Below are 19,068 nucleotides of genomic sequence, written 5' to 3'. Positions count from 1 at the left end.
CAATGATTATGCTTCTATAATCTGTGATAATATTATACCATGTTTATACACCCATTGTGTCTGTGATTCTCTGCAAAGCCTGTGATAACTTCGTTTTTATTTTCAAATAGTGTTCTGTGATACACCTATATACAGTGTTTACTTTTAGATACTATGGTGATAAGCGTTCCCAGGTCAGCGCTACATCTCATTTTAGCATTTATTGTCTAGCAGACTCTAGCTCAACGAACATTTTACTCTTTTATTATAACAGATATTGTGTATGTACAATGTACATATTACTACTGTAATTATTTATTTAATGGAGCACAGAGTTTTATAACTTTAAGGTTTTATCTGTGTTCCCAGTAATTAATTTTACCACAATGATTGCATGTTGTGTGTATGATGATAGGAGAGAGTGTCAATTTACTTAGTAGTTAAAATTGGGTTCTTAATTTATCAACAGAATTAATCTATTTATCAGTAGTATGCGAAATAAAAGGGCGGCCGCAGCTTTGGGGTATCAGAAATTTTACCATCATTGAGCTACCCATAAATATTGTTCAATTGTGCTCATATTGTGCCTGAATTTTTATTTCATATATAGGAACAAATTGAGAGGGTAGGAAGATCATATTTCAAAAGTTCAAAAATAAGCTCCACCCTGATATATATATGTATGTATGTATATATATATGTATGTATGTATGTATATATATATGTATGTATGTATATATATATGTATGTATGTATATATATATGTATGTATATATATATATATATGTATGTATGTATATATATATGTATGTATATATATATATATATATATATTTGCGGTTTTGTGTTTTTATAATAAAGGTTAATTTCCCCTCCTAGTTTAGTTACACTACAACATGTAGCCTCGTTTAAGCTCAGTTATTTCTTAGTAAATGCAAGCGTAGACCTTTCCTGTGTTTAGTTTTGCGTTGAGTAGAATAATTAGAATTAGGTCCTTTACGATGCCTCCATGCTTTTGGTTTTGGCACGAAATACCCCGAGGCAGGCCTGAACAAGTCGGCCAAGGGCGAAGGATGGCGGGGGAGGAGCCAACGGTAAGCGCGAGCCGCTAATCAGGGCTCGAGGGGAGTGACTTACCACTGCGGCAAAAGGCGGAGTTTGGAACATTCGATGCGGGCCAGGGCGGGACGATATAACCCTGTGCCCAGAGCCCCCACCTCAGTTATGAGACGAGAGGAGACGCGCTGTGGTCAGTTATGAGAGGACATGCGCTGAGTTATGAGCTGGAGTTATGAGAGTGGCGCAGCCCGTGAGTTATGAGATGCACGCGGGGTCCTCCGTTGAGTTACGGGGCAAATGAGTTGAGTTATGAGGCAGACGAATTATGAGTTGGAGGGCAAGTTATGAGCTCAAGTTGTGAGATGCGTGCAGGGCAAGCCAGTTGAGTTATGAGACGAGAGGAGACGTGCTCAGTTGAGTTATGAGATGCGCGCAGGGCAAGCCAGACGAGTTATGGGGCAAATGAGTTATGAGAAGAGAGGCAGACGAGTTATCAGTCGGGGCCATATACGAGAGTTCTGAGTTGGTACGAACGTTGGTATACGAACTTTGCCCTGCTCCCTGCGCTCCGCGCAGTTGTATTAATCGCGCTGTGAAAGACAGCCGTGCCGGGCCACAGACGCACGTATATTACCTTCTGCCTGCCTTTGCTGAGATACGCGCCACGAGGATTTTCCCGCCTGCCTGCCTGCCTTCGCCGGGATACGTGCGGTGACCGCCAGAGGGCCACGCCGGGTGAGCTGTTCCTGGAGGACCAAAGCCGGCGCATTCGGCGCATGAACATTCTTCCTTCATCTCCCTGTGTGTGTGAGTGCGCCCACTGTCTGGGTAATAAGTTAAGACTGCTTTAGACTGCCCTGTGTCTCTTCTTCTACCATTGTACATTGTGTAAATAATCATTAAATCTGTTCTTCCTTTGATTCGACCGCTTTTGTCTCTCCATCATTGACTTTTTTTTTTTTTTTTTTTTTTTTTTGTTTACAAGATCGAGGCTCGTGAAAGAGCTAAGAATCTTAAGCATGGTACGAATTAGATCGCTCTGATCGGGTTCCAATAGCAAGGTAACAGCACGGACCACGTGGTACGCCATCTGCTCGGGTGTACTCAATTACGCGTGGATTGTGCGAGACTCGATCCCCGCTCCCGCGGCGGCGTGGGTACTTAGGTACGTGCGAACATTGTCCCGAGACCCTTTTCCACATCTGCCCGGAAGTGGCGACTCGGTCTCGCGGTTCGAAGACCCAAGGAGAACGAGGGGCTTAATCTCCCCTTGGTAAGGGAACGGGCTTCGCAAAACCGCAACAATATATATATATATATATATATATATATATATATATATGTATATATATATTGTGACGGATCTCGGGTTCGGCACTCCCCTTACCGAGGGGGGTTTAATCCCCTCGTCTATCACACTGGCTGTCCGAGTCCTGGAGCTATGACGTCACTTCCGGTCGGCGCTGAATAGGGTAGTAGGCCAATTATTCCTATGACCTAATTACCAGCGCCTTCCAGTAAGCGAGGAAATGAGCCCCGCCCGAGCCGCGGCTCTAATGGACACGCCGAGCGAAGCGAGCCACGACTCAGGCCGTTAACAAAAGGACTAAACCCGACTATAGCGGTTGGCCAAATTGCGCCACAGGTACTCAATCGGGAAAGGACAAAAGCGATCGGGGGAAGAAGAAACCAAAGTAAAGGAATAACAGGTATTTATTAATTATTTACACGAAATGAAGAGGAAACGAAAGGCAAAGAATATACAGAAGGAGAAGAAGAAGCAGGTACACAGGGCAGCCTTAAAACAGTCTTATATTATAACCCCAACAGAACAAACAGACTCACGAATAGGGATTGGCAGGAAGGAATGGCTGGAAGGAGGAGAAGGTCCAGGCAGGCTGGCAGGGCAGGAAGGTCCGGGCAAATGCACAGCGTCGAGGTTGGCTCCAGTACACGCTCCGGTCCACGCTCTGGGCTTGAGGCGAAAAACCCGGCGGCAGCTGCACGTATATGTTCATGCGGGCTGACAACGTGAATAGATGGCGTAATGTCAGCGGACCCACTCTTCTGCCTCACGATCCTTCGCACTTATCTCCCTCTCACTCAGCTCTGATCTCCTTCTCACCTCATCTACTGAAGCAGTCCCTCGCAGCCGCTTTTATTGTCCGTTGTTGTATCAAGCCGCCGGTTCCGATGACACGCCTACCGGTCGGCTCACCTCGGCCCTGGTTGGCCGGCAAGGGCTCGCTGGCTCCACTTCTGATGGTGAGTTGACGTGCCACATCTTGTTCTGGTGTCCTGCCCCCTTTTTCCTTGGCTTGAGACCGCGTGCGTAATGGCGGCTTGGTGCCAGCAAACAGCCCAAGGCAAACGGCAGCGAACGCCGCCCTACCGCTACTGCACTTTGAAGAGCGGGAGCGATGATTGGGGAAATGGAAGGGGCCTATCTTATTTGATTAATGCAACGCAGATTCAACTATTGGTAACAGATCCTTAACTGAAACACATAATAATGAAATAACTACAGAGAGGTCCTATGGTGCTCTACGTGTTGTACATGGACTAACTAGGGTGCGATCTTTAATAAAGCCAAATAATGGGGATATTTACAGGGGATCATTTATAAGGGAACATTTACTAAAATTTACAAAGTGAAGGTTCTAAAAACCGTAACAATATATATACATATACATACTTACATTTGTGGTTGATGACACTCCCCCCACCCCCCACCCCTTCCAACCACCTTCAGATGAAATGATAGTTATTTTGGAACCCTTTGGTGCTTTTGCTTTATTGAGTTTCAAGTGTGAATCAATGATGATTTCCACACTTCCAATCCTGCTTCGCATTTCTGCCACCATTCCAGGCGGTTGATACGGCAATGGCTAAAAATGAACTTTTCAGCACTGGTAATGTCTGTGGGAGTAAATGGCTACATGCGATCATTTTTATCAGCTGTTAGACTGGTTATTTGGCTAACCCCCGCTCTAGCGGGGAAAATGGCCTTTTAAAATGCATGTTGTTGTTGTTGTTAGACTGGTTATTTGGTGGACGTTAAGATCCCACGGAAACAAATCTAAGATCGTACGGCTCGTAATTGCCTTCCCAGTTGTCCATTGGCCATGGTCGACCATTTGATGCTACATGAAGATCTTTCCTTCTTGAAAGGTGGGTTGTCAAGTGGCAAACGCAGCTGAATCCTGTGAAATGCAATGTAATGCACATCGGGCTCCAAAGTTCCACCGTGGTCCACAGACTGAATGGTGTTGAAATGTCGGTTGTCACATATATTGTCGATCTGGGAATCTGAATGCAGGCATCATGATTGCTAACGACGCAATGTACGTACCAGTGCCGCAAACAGAGCACGAAGGGTGTTTTTCGCCATTCGCCGCACTTTTGCTGAAATCGTGCCAGAAATTTTGCAGCACCTATTGTAAGGTCGCACATCGAATATAGCCTACCAGTATGGAAGCCATTTCTTCAGCGGGATAGAAAGATACTCAAGTGTGTTCAGCGAAGCGTTACAGGGACGGTAAGAAGCCAAGCACCGTTCTCATGAGGATCGCTTATTGAATCTACACCACTTCTCAATAGATTACAGACAAATTAGAGGAGATTTGATCACTCTTTACCAGATCGGGGATCTCCAACTTTCATTTGAAGAACTGCATCATCTCAGTTGGGATGACCGACTTTGTGGTCTCTCCTGGAAACTGACCAAGCCTGCGCTCGCTGCAGGAGGGGAGCAGTCTTCTATACTCATCGACTGGGTAACCTATGGAACGGACTCAACGAAGAAGCCGTTGAATCGCCATCTGTCGATTTATTTATTTTCAAAAAGGGTTTAGACAGGCTGCTGTTTCAACAACGATAGGACCACATAGGGCACTGCCCTACTTCCCTACCTGACCTGACCTAATTAAGCAAGCTACCAATTGAATGGCCCTGCCGTCAATCTGCGTATAACACGTTGCCTTCCATGGACCTCTCATTTATCCATGACTTGAAAAGAGAGCTCAACTCTGCCTAGCTTCCAAGATCTTAAAGATTTGGGGAAATCCAGGTCGATAGGTCGTCATTGGGTGTGCCATCTGTTGTCGGTGCCATCAAGAGGAGTGAATGTTTGGTCATTTTAAAGCCAATACAGTGGAACCTTGACTTACGAGTGCACCAACTTACGAGTTTTTCGAGATACGAGCCGTCGCTCGGGCGGTTTATTGCTTTGAGATGCGAGCCGAGATCTGAGTTACGAGCTTTCGCCACCCGCCACCAGGTGGGTTCCGGTCACGTGGTTATCTTGCCGTGCAAGTATCTCTGCCGTATATCGCTGCATTTTTGTTTTCGCATGTTGGTTATTTTGAGTTTACGCCAGCCGCCACCAGGTGGGTTCCGGTCATGTGGTTATCTTGCCGTGCAAGTACAGTATCTCTGCCGTATATCGCTGCATTTTTGTTTTCGCATTTTGGTTATTTTGGAAAATTTCTTAGTTTTAACCATGGGTCCTAAGAAATTGAGTACCAAGGGCAGTACTGAGAAGAAGAAGAGGATGATGTGCTTGGATATAAAACACGCAATCGTCGAACAACATGAGCGAGGTGTGCGTGTTGTCGACTTGGCGAGGCGGATGTGAAGGCAGCTGAAGATTTTATTATAACTTTTGCCGAACTGATAGAAGCCGAACGATACATCCCCCAGCAAATCTTCAACTGTGACGAGACAGGGCTCTTCTGGAAAAAGATGCCGAGGAGGACGTATATAACGGCAGAGGAGAAGAGCATGCCAGGCCACAACTTGTTCAGAGTGCCGGCGATAGCTCGCCTTCTCTTTGTGGAAGACACGGTGAGATCCTCAACATCCAACAACTAATGGGACGCAAACGGGGCGCCCAGTTTAGCGGTACACACATTGATGAATCACCCTGCCTGTGAAACACCGACATGACAGGTTATAGCTGGGTCGGGATTCAAACCCAGGCTGGACAGTTTAGAGTCAAGTGTGCGTACCTCCAGTCCAGGCCATCCTGCCAACTTGTATGCTGCATACAGGTGAAATATAAAGCGCGAGATATTTTTTATATATACTGTATATTTAAAAAAAAATTGGTGTGGTTTTTGGCGGGCTGGAACGGATTAATAGCATTTCAATGCATTTTAATGGGGAAATTTGATTTGAGAAACGAGCAAATTGAGTTACGAGCTCGGTCACAGAACGAATTAAACTCGTAAGTCAAGGTTCCACTGTATTCCACTTCCTACTCTTCTATTCGTGCTCCCATAATCTGTTTCCATTGTTTTTTGTACCATTCATCCAAGCGATGTTAGAGCACACCATGGCATTCGATACATGTTATGTGGGTGAGAGTTAATTATCTTCCATAGAAATGGTGAGAAGTAGGGAATCATTAAATACAGTACAGTCGGACCCCGCTATTCGTGGTTCCGCTATTTGCGGAATTTGCGTATTCGCGGTTGATAAAATGCGACATGTTTCTCTATTCGCAGAAAAATGTTCCGCAAAATCGCGGTTTTTTTCCCCTCCTATTCGCGGCCATGTTCCGTGAATTTGCGGTTTTTCAAGGACGCAAGAAAAGAAATTTCACGAGCCGCTAGCTTGACACATTTATTAAACCCATATTTCACCAGCCATGCAAAAAGCAGGTATGCAAAAAAAACATCTTCTACGAGCCGCGAGCATGACCTGCTGTGTGACATGCGTTTACATGGCTTTTGTGGCCGCGAATTTTAGCGGGACTATAATCGAGAGCCTAGCAGGATATCCCACCAGATGTGTAAACAATTCAACTCCACGAATTATAGAACGCAAACGCTTCATTAAATCGATTACAGGTGGCAATTTACGGTAAAACAGCTGTCACAGCACGGTAAAACAGCTGTCACTACACGTGAAAAAGCCAAATGCCTCAACACTGTGTTTGCCTCAAAATCTTGTTTCCCAAACCCATCTCTCTCTGTACCCACCGTTCTCAGTCGAATGCAGCTGCTCCTGGACTCTGAGTCCTTCTCTCCTGACAAGGTGGAGAAGTTTCTGTCAAATCTCGACTCTGATTCTGCAACTGGACTAGACGGCATCAGCCCATGGGTCCTAAAATCCTGCTCTGCGGCTCTTTCTCACCCTCTCTCTGTTCTCTTCACCCTCTCTTTTGCTCAAGGTCATTTGCTATCAGCTTGGAAATCAGCCAACATTACTGCTTTACACAAAAAAGGGTAATAACAGATCCTTGCAACCACAGAGCAATCAGTCTGCTCCCAATCATCAGCAAGGTCATGGAATCCATAATTGCTTCTGATATCAAATCCTTCCTCTTCTCCAATGGCTTGATCTCTGATCATCAATTTGGTTTCAGACCAGGTCATTCTACTCTGGACATGCTGCTTCTGCTGTCTCAACAATGGATGGAGGTCCTCAATGCCAAACAGGAAATTACAGCTGTCTCCCTTGACATATCACGTGCCTTCGATACGGTCTGGCACTCCGCTCTGCTCACAGAACTCTCCTCCTATGGTATCCATGGAAACCTCCACTCATGGCTTGCGGACTTCCTCTCTGGTCGCAGTCAACGTGTGGCCCTAAATGGAATTCTCTCATCTCCCCTTCCTGTTCAGGCTGGAGTTCCCCAAGGCAGTGTTCTGGGCCCTGTGCTTTTTCTGGTATTCATTAATGATCTCTCCGACTCTCTGGAAAATCCTCTCTATCTCTTTGCTGATGACTCCACTCTCTGCCGCTCCATATCTTAACCCTCAGATCGGCAGGCAGCAGCCTCTTCACTCTCTGCAGACCTGGACAATATCACAAACTGGTCAAACAAGTGGAACATGTCTTTCAATCCTGACAAATCTCACACTCTCACTTTGTCTCTCCATAAAGACTGTCTGGACAACCCTCCCATCTACTTTCTCAACAAACCTCTTGAAGAAGTTCTGTAACTCAAGCTTTTGGGTCTCACTATCTGCCATGATCTGTCCTGGGAAAACCATATTTCCAAGCTAGCCTCCAAAGCCAGTCGCCTTCTGGGCATCCTCCGTCGTGTGAAATCCTTTCTGGGGACTTCTGAGCTCCTCACTGCATACAAAGCTTTCATCCACAGCTCAATGGAATACAGTCGTCCCTCGCTATATCGCGGTTCACTTTTCGCGGCTTCGGTACATCACGGGTTTTTCTCGCTAGTATATGTAAAATTATATCGCGGATTTTTCGCTATATCGCGGGATTTTGCGGTATAAATGTATTTTTATATACTATTATTTTAAATATTTTTGTGGTAAAATAAGCATTTTCTAGCCTAAAAAATGAAAAAACGTAAAAAAAATAAGAAAAATACAGTAATTAAAACATATTACAAGAAATAAAATACTGTACATAGTGTACAGTAGAAGGGTAGACAAAGAGTCGTGCGTATGGAAAACGCAGATGCGGCAGCTTCCACTTGCGCTAGTTACCCACGTAATGGGTAACTGTGATGCTCTTTCTGGCTGTGCAGTACATTCATCATCGTCATCACCTTCATTGTCATCAGTACTGCACAGCTAATTCATCATCATCTTCATCACGCAAGTTGTAGTATTGAAGAGCCGGGGCTCTTGCTTGATACGGACGAAATGACGGGCAAGACACAAACTCGTCCGAGAAGATATTTATTCTCAAAACCAACTCGGGAACACTGAAAAGACCGTTTATCGGGCTGCATTATAAAGCACAACCAGAAACCGAAACCGAAAGCCACGCCTCTCAAGCGTGGCGTGCTTCGGTGGTCACGTGATCAACAGGTGTAGCTGATTATACCCGCACGCGCGGCACGCTTTGGCGGTCACGTGACCAGCCACTCTGGCGCCGGGGATCCCCGCCGGTGACGTCACCGGCTGGAGCAAGGAGATTCTGATGCTGGTCTTGCTTGGGGGACCCATGGGTCGCTACAGTATCTTCAATGGTGAGTACCCATTAGAATTTTATATGTTGTTAAAATTACGTATGTTTAAGAGTGTAAAAAGTGTTTAAGAGTATAGGAAGTGTTTATAAGAGTATGGGAAAGGTTAATAAGAGTGTGAGAAAGGTTAATAAGAGTGTGGGGAGGGTCATAAAGCTTTAAAATATATATAAATAATAAAATAAAAATATGGTCGCTACTTCGCGGATTTTCGTCTATCGCGGGGGGTTCTGGAACGTAACCCCCGTGATAAACAAGGGATCACTGTACTGCTCTCCCCTCTGGGCTGGTGCTCCTGCCTCACCCCTAGCTCGGCGTTACGCTGTTGAAACCAAAGCTTTCAGAATCATTGGTATGTCCCGTAATGAAGCTGATTCTAAGGGCCTTTCACTCTTTCACCCCAGGCAGGTTGGTGGTCTTTCTGTCTTCTACCGACTCCTCTCCGGCCTAGCTCCCCCTGCTCTGTCTGTGCTCTGTCCCCCAAATGTTCTTGCAGGACGCACAAGATCTGCCAAAATCCCTCTTCTGGTGAAACCACCAAAATCAAGAGTCTCTGCTCACCTTCACTCTTTCATTCCTCTTTTCTTCCGCCTCTGGAACTAACTCCCACACTCTCTTCAATCCCATTCCTCCCTCCAGGTCTGCAAAACAGCTGTTCATCACCGTCTCTTATCTTCCCCCATCCAAAACCTTGATCTTTTCTACCCCCGTTAAAACACCCCAAATCCACCTCTTTCAATCTCCAACTTCTTTCCTGAAATTCCTAGTTGTATCAATTAGTTTTATACCGTGTACCACCTCCCCTTCCCCCACCGGCCCTCTCTCTTCCACAGATCTACCGACATCCCTGTTCTCTACTGTTGTTGTGCTTGTATGTTTTCCTCTCTCACTCTCCCTCTTGTCTCCCACTTCCTTTATTTATTGTATGTTTTATGGGTCTGTGCATGTTCTTGTGTGTAATGTGTTAGCTCTTACATGAGCCTTGACTCTGTATACAAAAAAAAAAAAAAATCAGAGGTGTTACACAATGAAAACGCTTCGGGGGATGTTCCATCAGCTACGAAAACATGTCAACTCCGCGAATTATAGAATGCAAATGCTTCATTAAATCTATTACGTATTGAAATTAGCAGATAGGCTCAATACTCACAATGCTCTCAATTCTTCATATATAGACTGTATCGATTTCGATCATTGTTCTCGTCCCGTTGCTTTGACCTGTGTTTTTTACTTGCTCTGCTCATTGTTCAATAATGGCTCCTAAGTGCAAGACCAGTGCAGGAGATGCTTCGACTACCAAGAGGCAGAAGAAAGTCATGCGCCTTAGCCAGAAAATGGAGTTGCTTGACTGGCTTTCGAGAGGAGAGAGTGCGGCCTCTGTGGGCAGGCATTATGGCATCAACTAATCCACTGTTCGCTACATACGGAAGAACGAGAAAGCGATTCGTGACAGTATTTCAGCGAGCACTGTATCGAGTACGAAGGTAGTCACCCATGTCTGGGATGTCCACATAGAAAGGATCGAGAAGGCTCTCAGCATATGGATCGAAGACAACATGCAGAAAAGTATGCCTTTGAGAGGACCTCTCATTCGCAAAAAGGCTGAACAAATTTCAGATCGTCTGTCTGGCGCGGGTGGTGCCAGCACGAGTGATGCGCCGAGCGATGATGGTACAAGCAGCGCGACTTCATTCACTGTAAGGAGGGGATGGTTCCATCGTTTCAAGGAGCGGTACTGTCTCAAAAATGTGAAGCTCTCAGGGGAGCATGCCTCCACGGACCACGAGATGGAAAATGCCTTCCCTGCTCAACTCGCGAGGCTGATCGAAGAGAAGGGATACCTCGCAGAGCAGGTGTTCAACGCTGATGAGACTGGCCTCTTCTGGAAAAAGATGCCCATGAGAACTTTAATTTCAAACGTGAGGAGACAGCATCGTGATTCAAGGTTGCCAAGGACCAGGTATTTCTTTTCCTCTGCGGAAATGCAAAAGGGGACTTCATGCTGAAACTCATGATGTTGTACCGTTTTCTGAACCTGCGTGCTCTCAAGGGCAAGAACAAGCAAACTATGCCCGTGTTTTGGAGGGCCAACAGGAAAGCCTGGGTGATGGCAGCAATCTTCCTGAACTGGTTCCATTATTGTTTCGTCGCTCAGGTGGATAGGTACATGGTGGACAACGCTCCTGGCCACCCCGCAACCCTGGACGTGGCTCACCCGAATGTAGAGGTGATATTCCTGCCGCCCAACACCACCTCCCTCATCCAGCCACTCGACCAAGGTGTGATTTCAACGTTTAAAACTTATTACACCCGTCGCACCTTTCGCCTCATTTTGGATGCGATGGAGTCCGAACCGGGGCTCACCGTTGGGCAGTGTTGGGAGGATTTCAACATTGCCCACTGCATCGGCGCTATCAAGGAGTCGCTGCATGAGATAAGGAGTCGCCTCCACCATCAACACGTGCCGGCACAACCTGTGGCCACAGGCAGTCAGAAACTTTACTGGCTTTCCTGATAACACTGGGGAGAGGCATGTGATTGTCGGGTTGGCACGGCAGTTGGGAGGGGAAGGATTTGATGACGTGCAGCCTGAGGAGTTGGAGGATCTCATTGCCTCACATGGCGATAACCTCACCGAGGAGGAGTTGGAGGCGGCGGGCAGTGATGATGAAGAGGTTCCGAGGTCTACCCTCACGGTGCAGTTCCTGGGTGAGTTGCTGCATGGCATGCGGGAGATTGTCGACAAGTTGGAAGATGCTGACCCAGTGAGGGAGAGGTACCTCAAGTTCAAGAGGGGCTCTAATGATTTGCTTCTCCCCTACAAAGAGCTGCATCGAAACCTACGGCAATCTGCCAGGCAGCTCTCCATTCCCCATTTCTTCAGCCCTGCTCCCTCCACCTCAACACCACCAGCACCCTCCTCCCCTGCCGCCCTCTTAGTGTCCTCACCAGTGTCCTCACCAACACCCTCAACTGCTGCCTCTCCTGCCTCTCTCTCAGTGCACGACGTTGCAGAACCATAATTTGGGTCATCCTCAGTGTTCGAGGAATTCATGGGATTTTACTTCATCACCATCATCATCATCATTTGAAAGTTGCATGTGTTTGTAAAATATAAATTTTAAACGGCACATGATGGTGTTGTGTTTTTTTTAACTTTCACGGTAGGGTATGGTTAAGCACTTTTAATAAACTGTAAGCGCATTCCTTCAATAAATTGGAAATGGTACTGTACGTGGTGTTGTTTTTTTTTTTTTTTTTTTTGTTAGCATTGTTTATGAAACTGTAATCATGTGGATTTGCAGTCGAAAACATTTTAAACTTAATTTTTTTTTACCTCTATGAATCTGGAATCGTCGGGAACCTATAACGTATCCCCCTTTTCCCCATTGAAACAATGCCGCGGCATACATTCACTGGATTTTCATTGACTTTGGGTTTGGACTTTTGTGGATTTTCATCGACCTTCGTGGGTTTTCGTCGACATTCGCGGGTTTTGTCTCGCCATTTCTGGGACTTTCATCGACCTTCGTGGATTATCTTCGACATTCTCGGGATTTGCGTCACCATTCACGGATTTTGCCTCGCTGTTCGAGGTTTGGTCCTCCATTCGCGGATTTTCGCAACTCAGGAACCTATCCCCCCTTTTTCCATTGAAACAATGCCCTGCCATTCGTGGGTTTTGCTATTCGCGGATTTTCCAGGAACGTATCCTCTGCGAATAGCAGGATCCACCTGTACTTACTGCGGACATGTTTTAAAGCCCCAAATTTGGGGTGATGAAATTCCATAATGGAAGCAAGATTATATTTATCCGTATGCTCTGTCCTCCTGCTTTTCTGCCTCCCACATTTTGTCGTTTGACCCATTGCCTCCTTTTATTAACTGCTCTTCCATGAGCCACGATACTTGTACTTTGTATTTTATTTGCCTTTCCAAAGCCAGAGAGTCTGTGATACAACACTGTCGCAACAATAGTCTATGTTGCTGCGTTCTACTACCTTTGGGACATTCCTTCATTACCACATGCACGCAAAGTGAAAAGTGGGCTTAATCAATTGGTTCACTTTGTCTGTCTGTCTGTCGACAAACTTCATTTATGATCGAGGAAAGACTTGATTTCAATGGAATGTTATATTTTGGATATGAAAACGAACCTGCCATTTTATAGTATTTGGCTCTGACCTCGTCCTGATTGTGCATGCGCATACATGAGTGAGATAATTTTTTTACTCTGTCCGCTTGTCTGACAGTCAAACAAAATAGAAAATCATTCCAAACAGGAAATTTACTTTTTTAAGGAATTGGCATGTCATAAGGGACACAAACAACAGGCACAAATAACTAATGTGACGTGTTAAATACAACAACAACAACAACAACAACAGGCATTTTAAGCCCATTTTCCCTGCAAGAGCAGGGGTTAGCCTTGCGGTCCCCATGACAATATTCTCCATTTTGCCATATTTTCTGCATCTCCCCTTGTTAACCCCCTTGCCCGCATTTCTTCTTCGACCATCTTTAGCCAAGTCTTTCTCGGTCTTCCCCATCCTCTACTTCCTTCTGCATTCTCCCTCCCGCGCTTCTCCGTGCTCTCAGGTGTTGTGTTTGTGTGCTTCCCCTCCACTCCCCATCTTGTCTTCCGCTCCCTCCTTTTGTATGTTTTGTTTGTCTGGTTGATTTGTTTGTGAAATAAATGTTAGCTCTTTCACGAGCCTCGATTCAGTATACAAAAAAAAATAAAAAATTGCATTTCCACCACTCTTCTCAACCAGTCACTTTCATCCTTCCTCAACACATGACCAAACCATCTCAAACTGTTTCTCTTCACAGCATCCATCACGCTCTATTTCCATCATCTTTCGCAATTCATCATTTGTCTTCCTCTCTCTCAACGATACTCCACACATCCACCGAACCATTCGCATTTCCACCCTTTCCAGCCTTCGTTGCTGCTCTACATTCATTACCCATGTCTCGCTCCCATATTTCCATTCCTACATGTGTTAAATAAGGTGGTGTATAAGACCCTGCATCAACGGTGGGCAACTTCGGGAATTTTTTTTTTTTTACAACTTGTAAAATCTTTATTTTATTTCAATTGGATTATATTAAAGCGCGGCGTTACGCGCGCTGCTTGTGAGCAAGGAGGAAGCGGACAAGCGGTAACATATAAACGTCTTTATTGTAAGACTACACTGTAACACTGTACTCCTCCGGGCTGGTCGCCCGGGGTATATCATGAGGCCACGCCTACCCCTCGGGCGTGGCCACCGCCCACTTGGTGCGTGGAATGATGTCACCACGCCAGTGGGCTTTTGTGTCCGCCACACGCGCCCCCCCAGAATTCCCGCGCACCTGGAGGGCCAGTTTGCGGGGCAGACGAATGACCCGGCCGAAGCGCCCCCTGGCGATCGGCGGCGTCCGGGGTGCAGGGATGCCAGGTGGGATGCCCCTGGCTGCTCCTGGGATGGGTGCAGGACCGGGGGGCGGCGTGGCGGCGGGGCTGGGCGGTGCCGGGGGTCCGCCCGCAGGAGGGCGGCCCCGACGTGGGGGTCGGGCCACTGGCGGTGGATGGTCCACATCGAGGTGGGCCGGCTTGAGGCGGTCTACCGAAACGCGGTCAGGAGTACCGCCGATGTCCAGGGTGAAGTGCTTCGCCCCGGTCTCCAGCACGCGGAAAGGCCCGTCGTACGGGGGCCGCAGTGGTGTCCGATGGGCATCGTGGCGGACGAAGACGTACTCCGCCGTGCGAAGCTCCGGGGCGACGTGCGTCGGTGGGTGCCCGTGGCATGCCGTTGGCACCGGGGCGAACCTCTGGGCGGTCTCTTGCAGAGCGGAGCGCTGCTGTGCCGCGGACCATGGTGCCGTGGAGTCGGGGAGGAACTCGCCCGGCACCCGCAGCGGTTGCCCGAAGACCAACTCCGCCGCGGATGCGCGCAGGTCCTCCTTGGGCGCCGTCCGGAGGCCCAGCAGGACCCAGGGGAGCCTGTCGACCCAGCCGCCGTCGCGGAGGGTGGCCCGGAGCGCGGCCTTCAATGAGCGGTGAAATCGCTCACACAGGCCGTTAGCCTGGGGGTGGTAGGCCGTGGTTCGGTGCAGCCGGACCCCGAGCCCCTGCGCAACCGCCCCCCAGAGCTCCGAGGTGAACTGGGGGCCGCGGTCAGATGAGATGTCTGAGGGGGCGCCGAACCGGGCGACCCAGGTGGCGATGAAAGCCTGCGCGACATCGGCCGCCGTTGTCGACGCCAAGGGCACGGCCTCCGGCCACCGGGTGGTGCGGTCCACCATGGTGAGGACGTGGGTGAAACCTCGCGAGGGGGGCAGAGGTCCCACCAGGTCCACGTGGACGTGGTCAAACCGGCGTTCCGGCACCGTGAACGGGGCCAACGGGGCCTGGGTGTGCCGGTGCACCTTGGCGCGCTGGCACGCAAGGCATGTCCTGGCCCAGCCGCGGACGGCCTTCCGGAGGCCATGCCAGACGAACTTGTCGGCGATCAGCCTTTGGGAGGCCCTCGCGCCCGGGTGGGACAGGCCGTGGATGGCGTCAAACACCTGGCGCTGCCAGCCCGCGGGCACAATGGGGCGAGGACGCCCGAGGGAGACGTCACACAAGAGGGCCGCGCCCGCGCCGTCGAACGGCACCTCGGTGACGCGGAGGCCCGTGACGGCGGTCCGCAAGGCCTGGACGTCGGGGTCAGCGGCCTGGTCCGCTGCCATCCGGGCATAGTCGATGCCGAGGTGGACTGCGTGGGCGACGGCCCGGGAAAGGCAATCCGCCACCGGGTTGTCCTTCCCCGCGACGTGCTGGATGTCCGTCGTGTACTCGGACACGGCCGAGAGGTGACGCTGCTGCCGGGCCGACCACGGCTCGGTGACCTTGCCCATCGCGAAGATCAGCGGCTTGTGGTCGACGAAGGCAGTGAACGCCCGGCCCTCGAGCAGATGGCGGAAGTGCCTGACCGCCAAGTGAAGTCCGAGCAACTCGCGGTCGAAGGTACTGTAACGGCGTTCGGGCGGGCGAAGCTGCCGGCTAAAGAACGCCAGCGGTTGCCAAGCTCCACGCACCCATTGCTCGTGCACCGCGCCCACCGCGTAGTCCGAGGCATCGGTGGTGAGGGCGATCGGTGCATCGGGCGCCGGGTGCGCGAGCATGGTGGCGTTAGCCAAGGCGAGCTTCGCGCCCGTGAACGCCGTGTCCATCTGCTCGGTCCAGGTAACGTCGCCTTTGCCCGGCTTACCTCGGAGAGCTTCGTGCAGGGGGCGCAGGAGCTGGGCGATACGGGGCAGGAACCGATGGTAAAAGTTCACCATGCCCAGGAACTCCTGCAGCCCTCTGATCGTGCGGGGGCGCGGAAACCCCTTCACCGCCTCCACCTTGGCCGGCAGGGGGACGGCTCCGTGCCTGGTGACACGGTGCCCCAGAAAATCGATTGTGGCGGCGCCGAACCGGCAGTTTGCGGGGTTCACAATCAGGCCATGCTGGCCCAGGCGTTCGAAGAGCGTGCGGAGGTGGCGTAGGTGCTCTTCGCGGGACGCGCTGGCGACGAGGATATCGTCCAGGTAGACGTAGACAAAATCCAAGTCGCGCAGGACGCTGTCCATCAGTCGCTGGAACGCCTGAGCCGCATTCTTCAGACCGAAGGGCATGCGCAGGAACTCGAAGAGTCCGAATGGCGTCGCGTGTGGAAGGATCGCTCCGGCAGATCCAACGTCGAGGGTCACCAGTAAAGCGCGGCGTTACGCGCGCTGCTTGTGAGCAAGGAGGAAGCGGACAAGCGGTAACATATAAACGTCTTTATTGTAAGACTATACTGTAACACTGTACTCCTCCGGGCTGGTCGCCCGGGGTATATCATGAGGCCACGCCTACCCCTCGAGCGTGGCCACCGCCCACTTGGTGCGTGGAATGATGTCACCACGCCAGTGGGCTTTTGTGTCCGCCACAATATGCTCGAACACTGTAGAACAAACACAAATTGCCTCTTTGCTTCTGTAATTGCCTTCTGTGATTCTAACACCTCTAATGCCATCGATGCAGTTTGTCAGCTTGGGGAGCCTGTGCAAACATCCTTGGGTTTTTGTAAGAACCCTTTTCATCATCGTTTCAGCCTCAGGAATTGAAGCGTTTTACAATTTCTTCACAGGTGTTTCTTTGGTTGAGGCACCTCTCAAAATATAAATGTCACCACAGTTAGCACCTTAAGAAAGAAATATAAATAAATAAAGCCCACCTTTCAAACAATTGCATACTGGGCACGTCGCTAAGTAATTAGCTCTTCTTAATTTAGAGTTGATGAATGTTAGTGTTGAGCTATGTGCCAAAAAAAAAAAGTTGTCATCTTGCTGAGCACAATGTATCACAAGGCCAGTGTTGTCACAAATAACAAGAAACCAGATATTGCACATTGTTGTCACGGATCAAGAGGTTCTGGCCTACCCCTGGAAAGAACAGGCAGGAACATGGCCAGTTATATTGTGGATACCCATACCGATGCATTGAATGTATACTGTCTCTTTCTACATCCAGATCACCACTCAGGGATGTCCCACAACACGTGTTTGTTCTTGATGACCTCGTGAAAGAAATGGTGACACCACACATTAAATGGTGTAATGGTTGTGAGAGTGAGTCCGTTGTGAAGCTTGGAGGTCAGCGGTTCGAGCCCCGGCAGAGTCAAACCAAAGACTTCAAAAATGGTACATGCTGCTTCCATGTTTGATGCTCAGCATTTAAAGAGGATGGAGCAGGGACAAACAACCATAGGTTGGCAACCATTGTGCAAGCATTAGGGCCTCCTGCATTGTAGTTCTGTGGAAGGGAACTCACAGTTGGCAAGAGGTCAACATACACTGCCTTCCATATATGTCGTATGTCCGATGATAAGAAAATGTTGCTTTTGATCCAGTTTTCATTCTCTTTTTCAAATTATATTTTCCTCTAGTTTTTAAGGCTCAGGTAACAGCTGTCAAACACAGACAAATCACACAATCACATGCAGACAAAGAAAGCAGACAACGCAGGACTTGACATCAGGCAAACGTGACCAATGACCTTGGAGGAAGTTACTTCCCAGAACGCACTGGTTGCTGGCGGAGTCAACTAACGGTGGCACTCTTCTCTCCGCAGTCAGCGGGGCACATATAGGGATAATTTCCCCTATCCAAGGGATCCCAACTCATTTGGTCTCCACAAGCTTAGCGTAAAACAGTCACTGTGTGTCAGAGGGTTGATGTACATTTAATTTCACCATGTGAATACTCTTTGTACATCCATTGTGCTTGTAGGAGATGGAGTGCACAAAGACAACTACCCTTTTATGGATGCCGGATACGTGGAACAAGGTGGCGAGCTTTATGATAAGAACCTTGCACTCTTCGAGGTAAGCACATGACCTATTAGACAGTGACCCACAAGGTCAGTCGACTAATATATATTTATATATATATATATATATATATATATATATATATATATATACATATATATATATATATATATATATATATGTACATACATACATACATATATATTGTTGCGAATATGGAATTTGGCCTCCATATCCGCTTGTAAATATTCCCCTATTTTCTCCAATACTCCCCAACTTTCCCCAATCCCCCATTCCCTAGTCCCATTGCATGTAAATAACAATCAGTAGAGCCGACCTTCCCCTTATTCCCCCATTAAATGTCGTGCCCAGGTCCACCGCACCACACGTAGACAACTTTCGGACATCTTCCTAGTTATTCTTATTCTATGTCAGTTAAGGCCTCGTCTCCATTAATTATGACTCTTCGTTGCACCAGAATGTGATTATATGGCATCAGTAGTGAGTTTAGGACCTTTCCCATACCTCCTTCCATCTTCTTCCCCAACAATTACAACAACAACAGAGGAGATGGCGGCGGAGCGGGGGAGGATGCGTCCTCACACCGGCTCGATTAGCTCCAGACCATGCGCTCCACGGGGTTACCACGAAGGGGCTCCTTGTCAGCTCCTCGTCAAGGGCGGAGCCTGGTAAACCCCCCGCACGCACCCAATGAGAAGCAACGTGCCGATTCCACGAGGCGGAGCTAACGAG

General features: G+C 48.6%; 1 protein-coding gene across 7 annotated transcripts in view; it reads left to right on the top strand.

Moving 5' to 3' along the window:
* Nucleotides 1-19,068, top strand: part of LOC137434920 (solute carrier family 12 member 4) — a 105,374-nt gene that overhangs the window by 11,693 nt on the left and 74,613 nt on the right. For 4 of the 7 annotated variants that reach the window (XM_068128145.2, XM_078784921.1, XM_078784922.1 and 1 more), the window contains exon 2: nucleotides 18,275-18,369. In XM_068128145.2, the coding sequence (XP_067984246.1) occupies nucleotides 18,275-18,369 (95 nt within the window). Of the gene's footprint in view, nucleotides 1-17,516; nucleotides 17,687-18,274; nucleotides 18,370-19,068 lie in introns of all 7 variants that reach the window. The other 3 variants (XM_078784923.1, XM_068128146.2, XM_078784920.1) reach the window with 1 other exon arrangement.

Source organism: Myxine glutinosa, chromosome 9 (genome assembly GCF_964187855.1).
Source record: "Myxine glutinosa chromosome 9, kmMyxGlut1.1, whole genome shotgun sequence".
NCBI classification, from domain to species: Eukaryota; Metazoa; Chordata; class Myxini; order Myxiniformes; family Myxinidae; genus Myxine; species Myxine glutinosa.
This window is presented reverse-complemented; position numbering and strand designations above follow the sequence as displayed.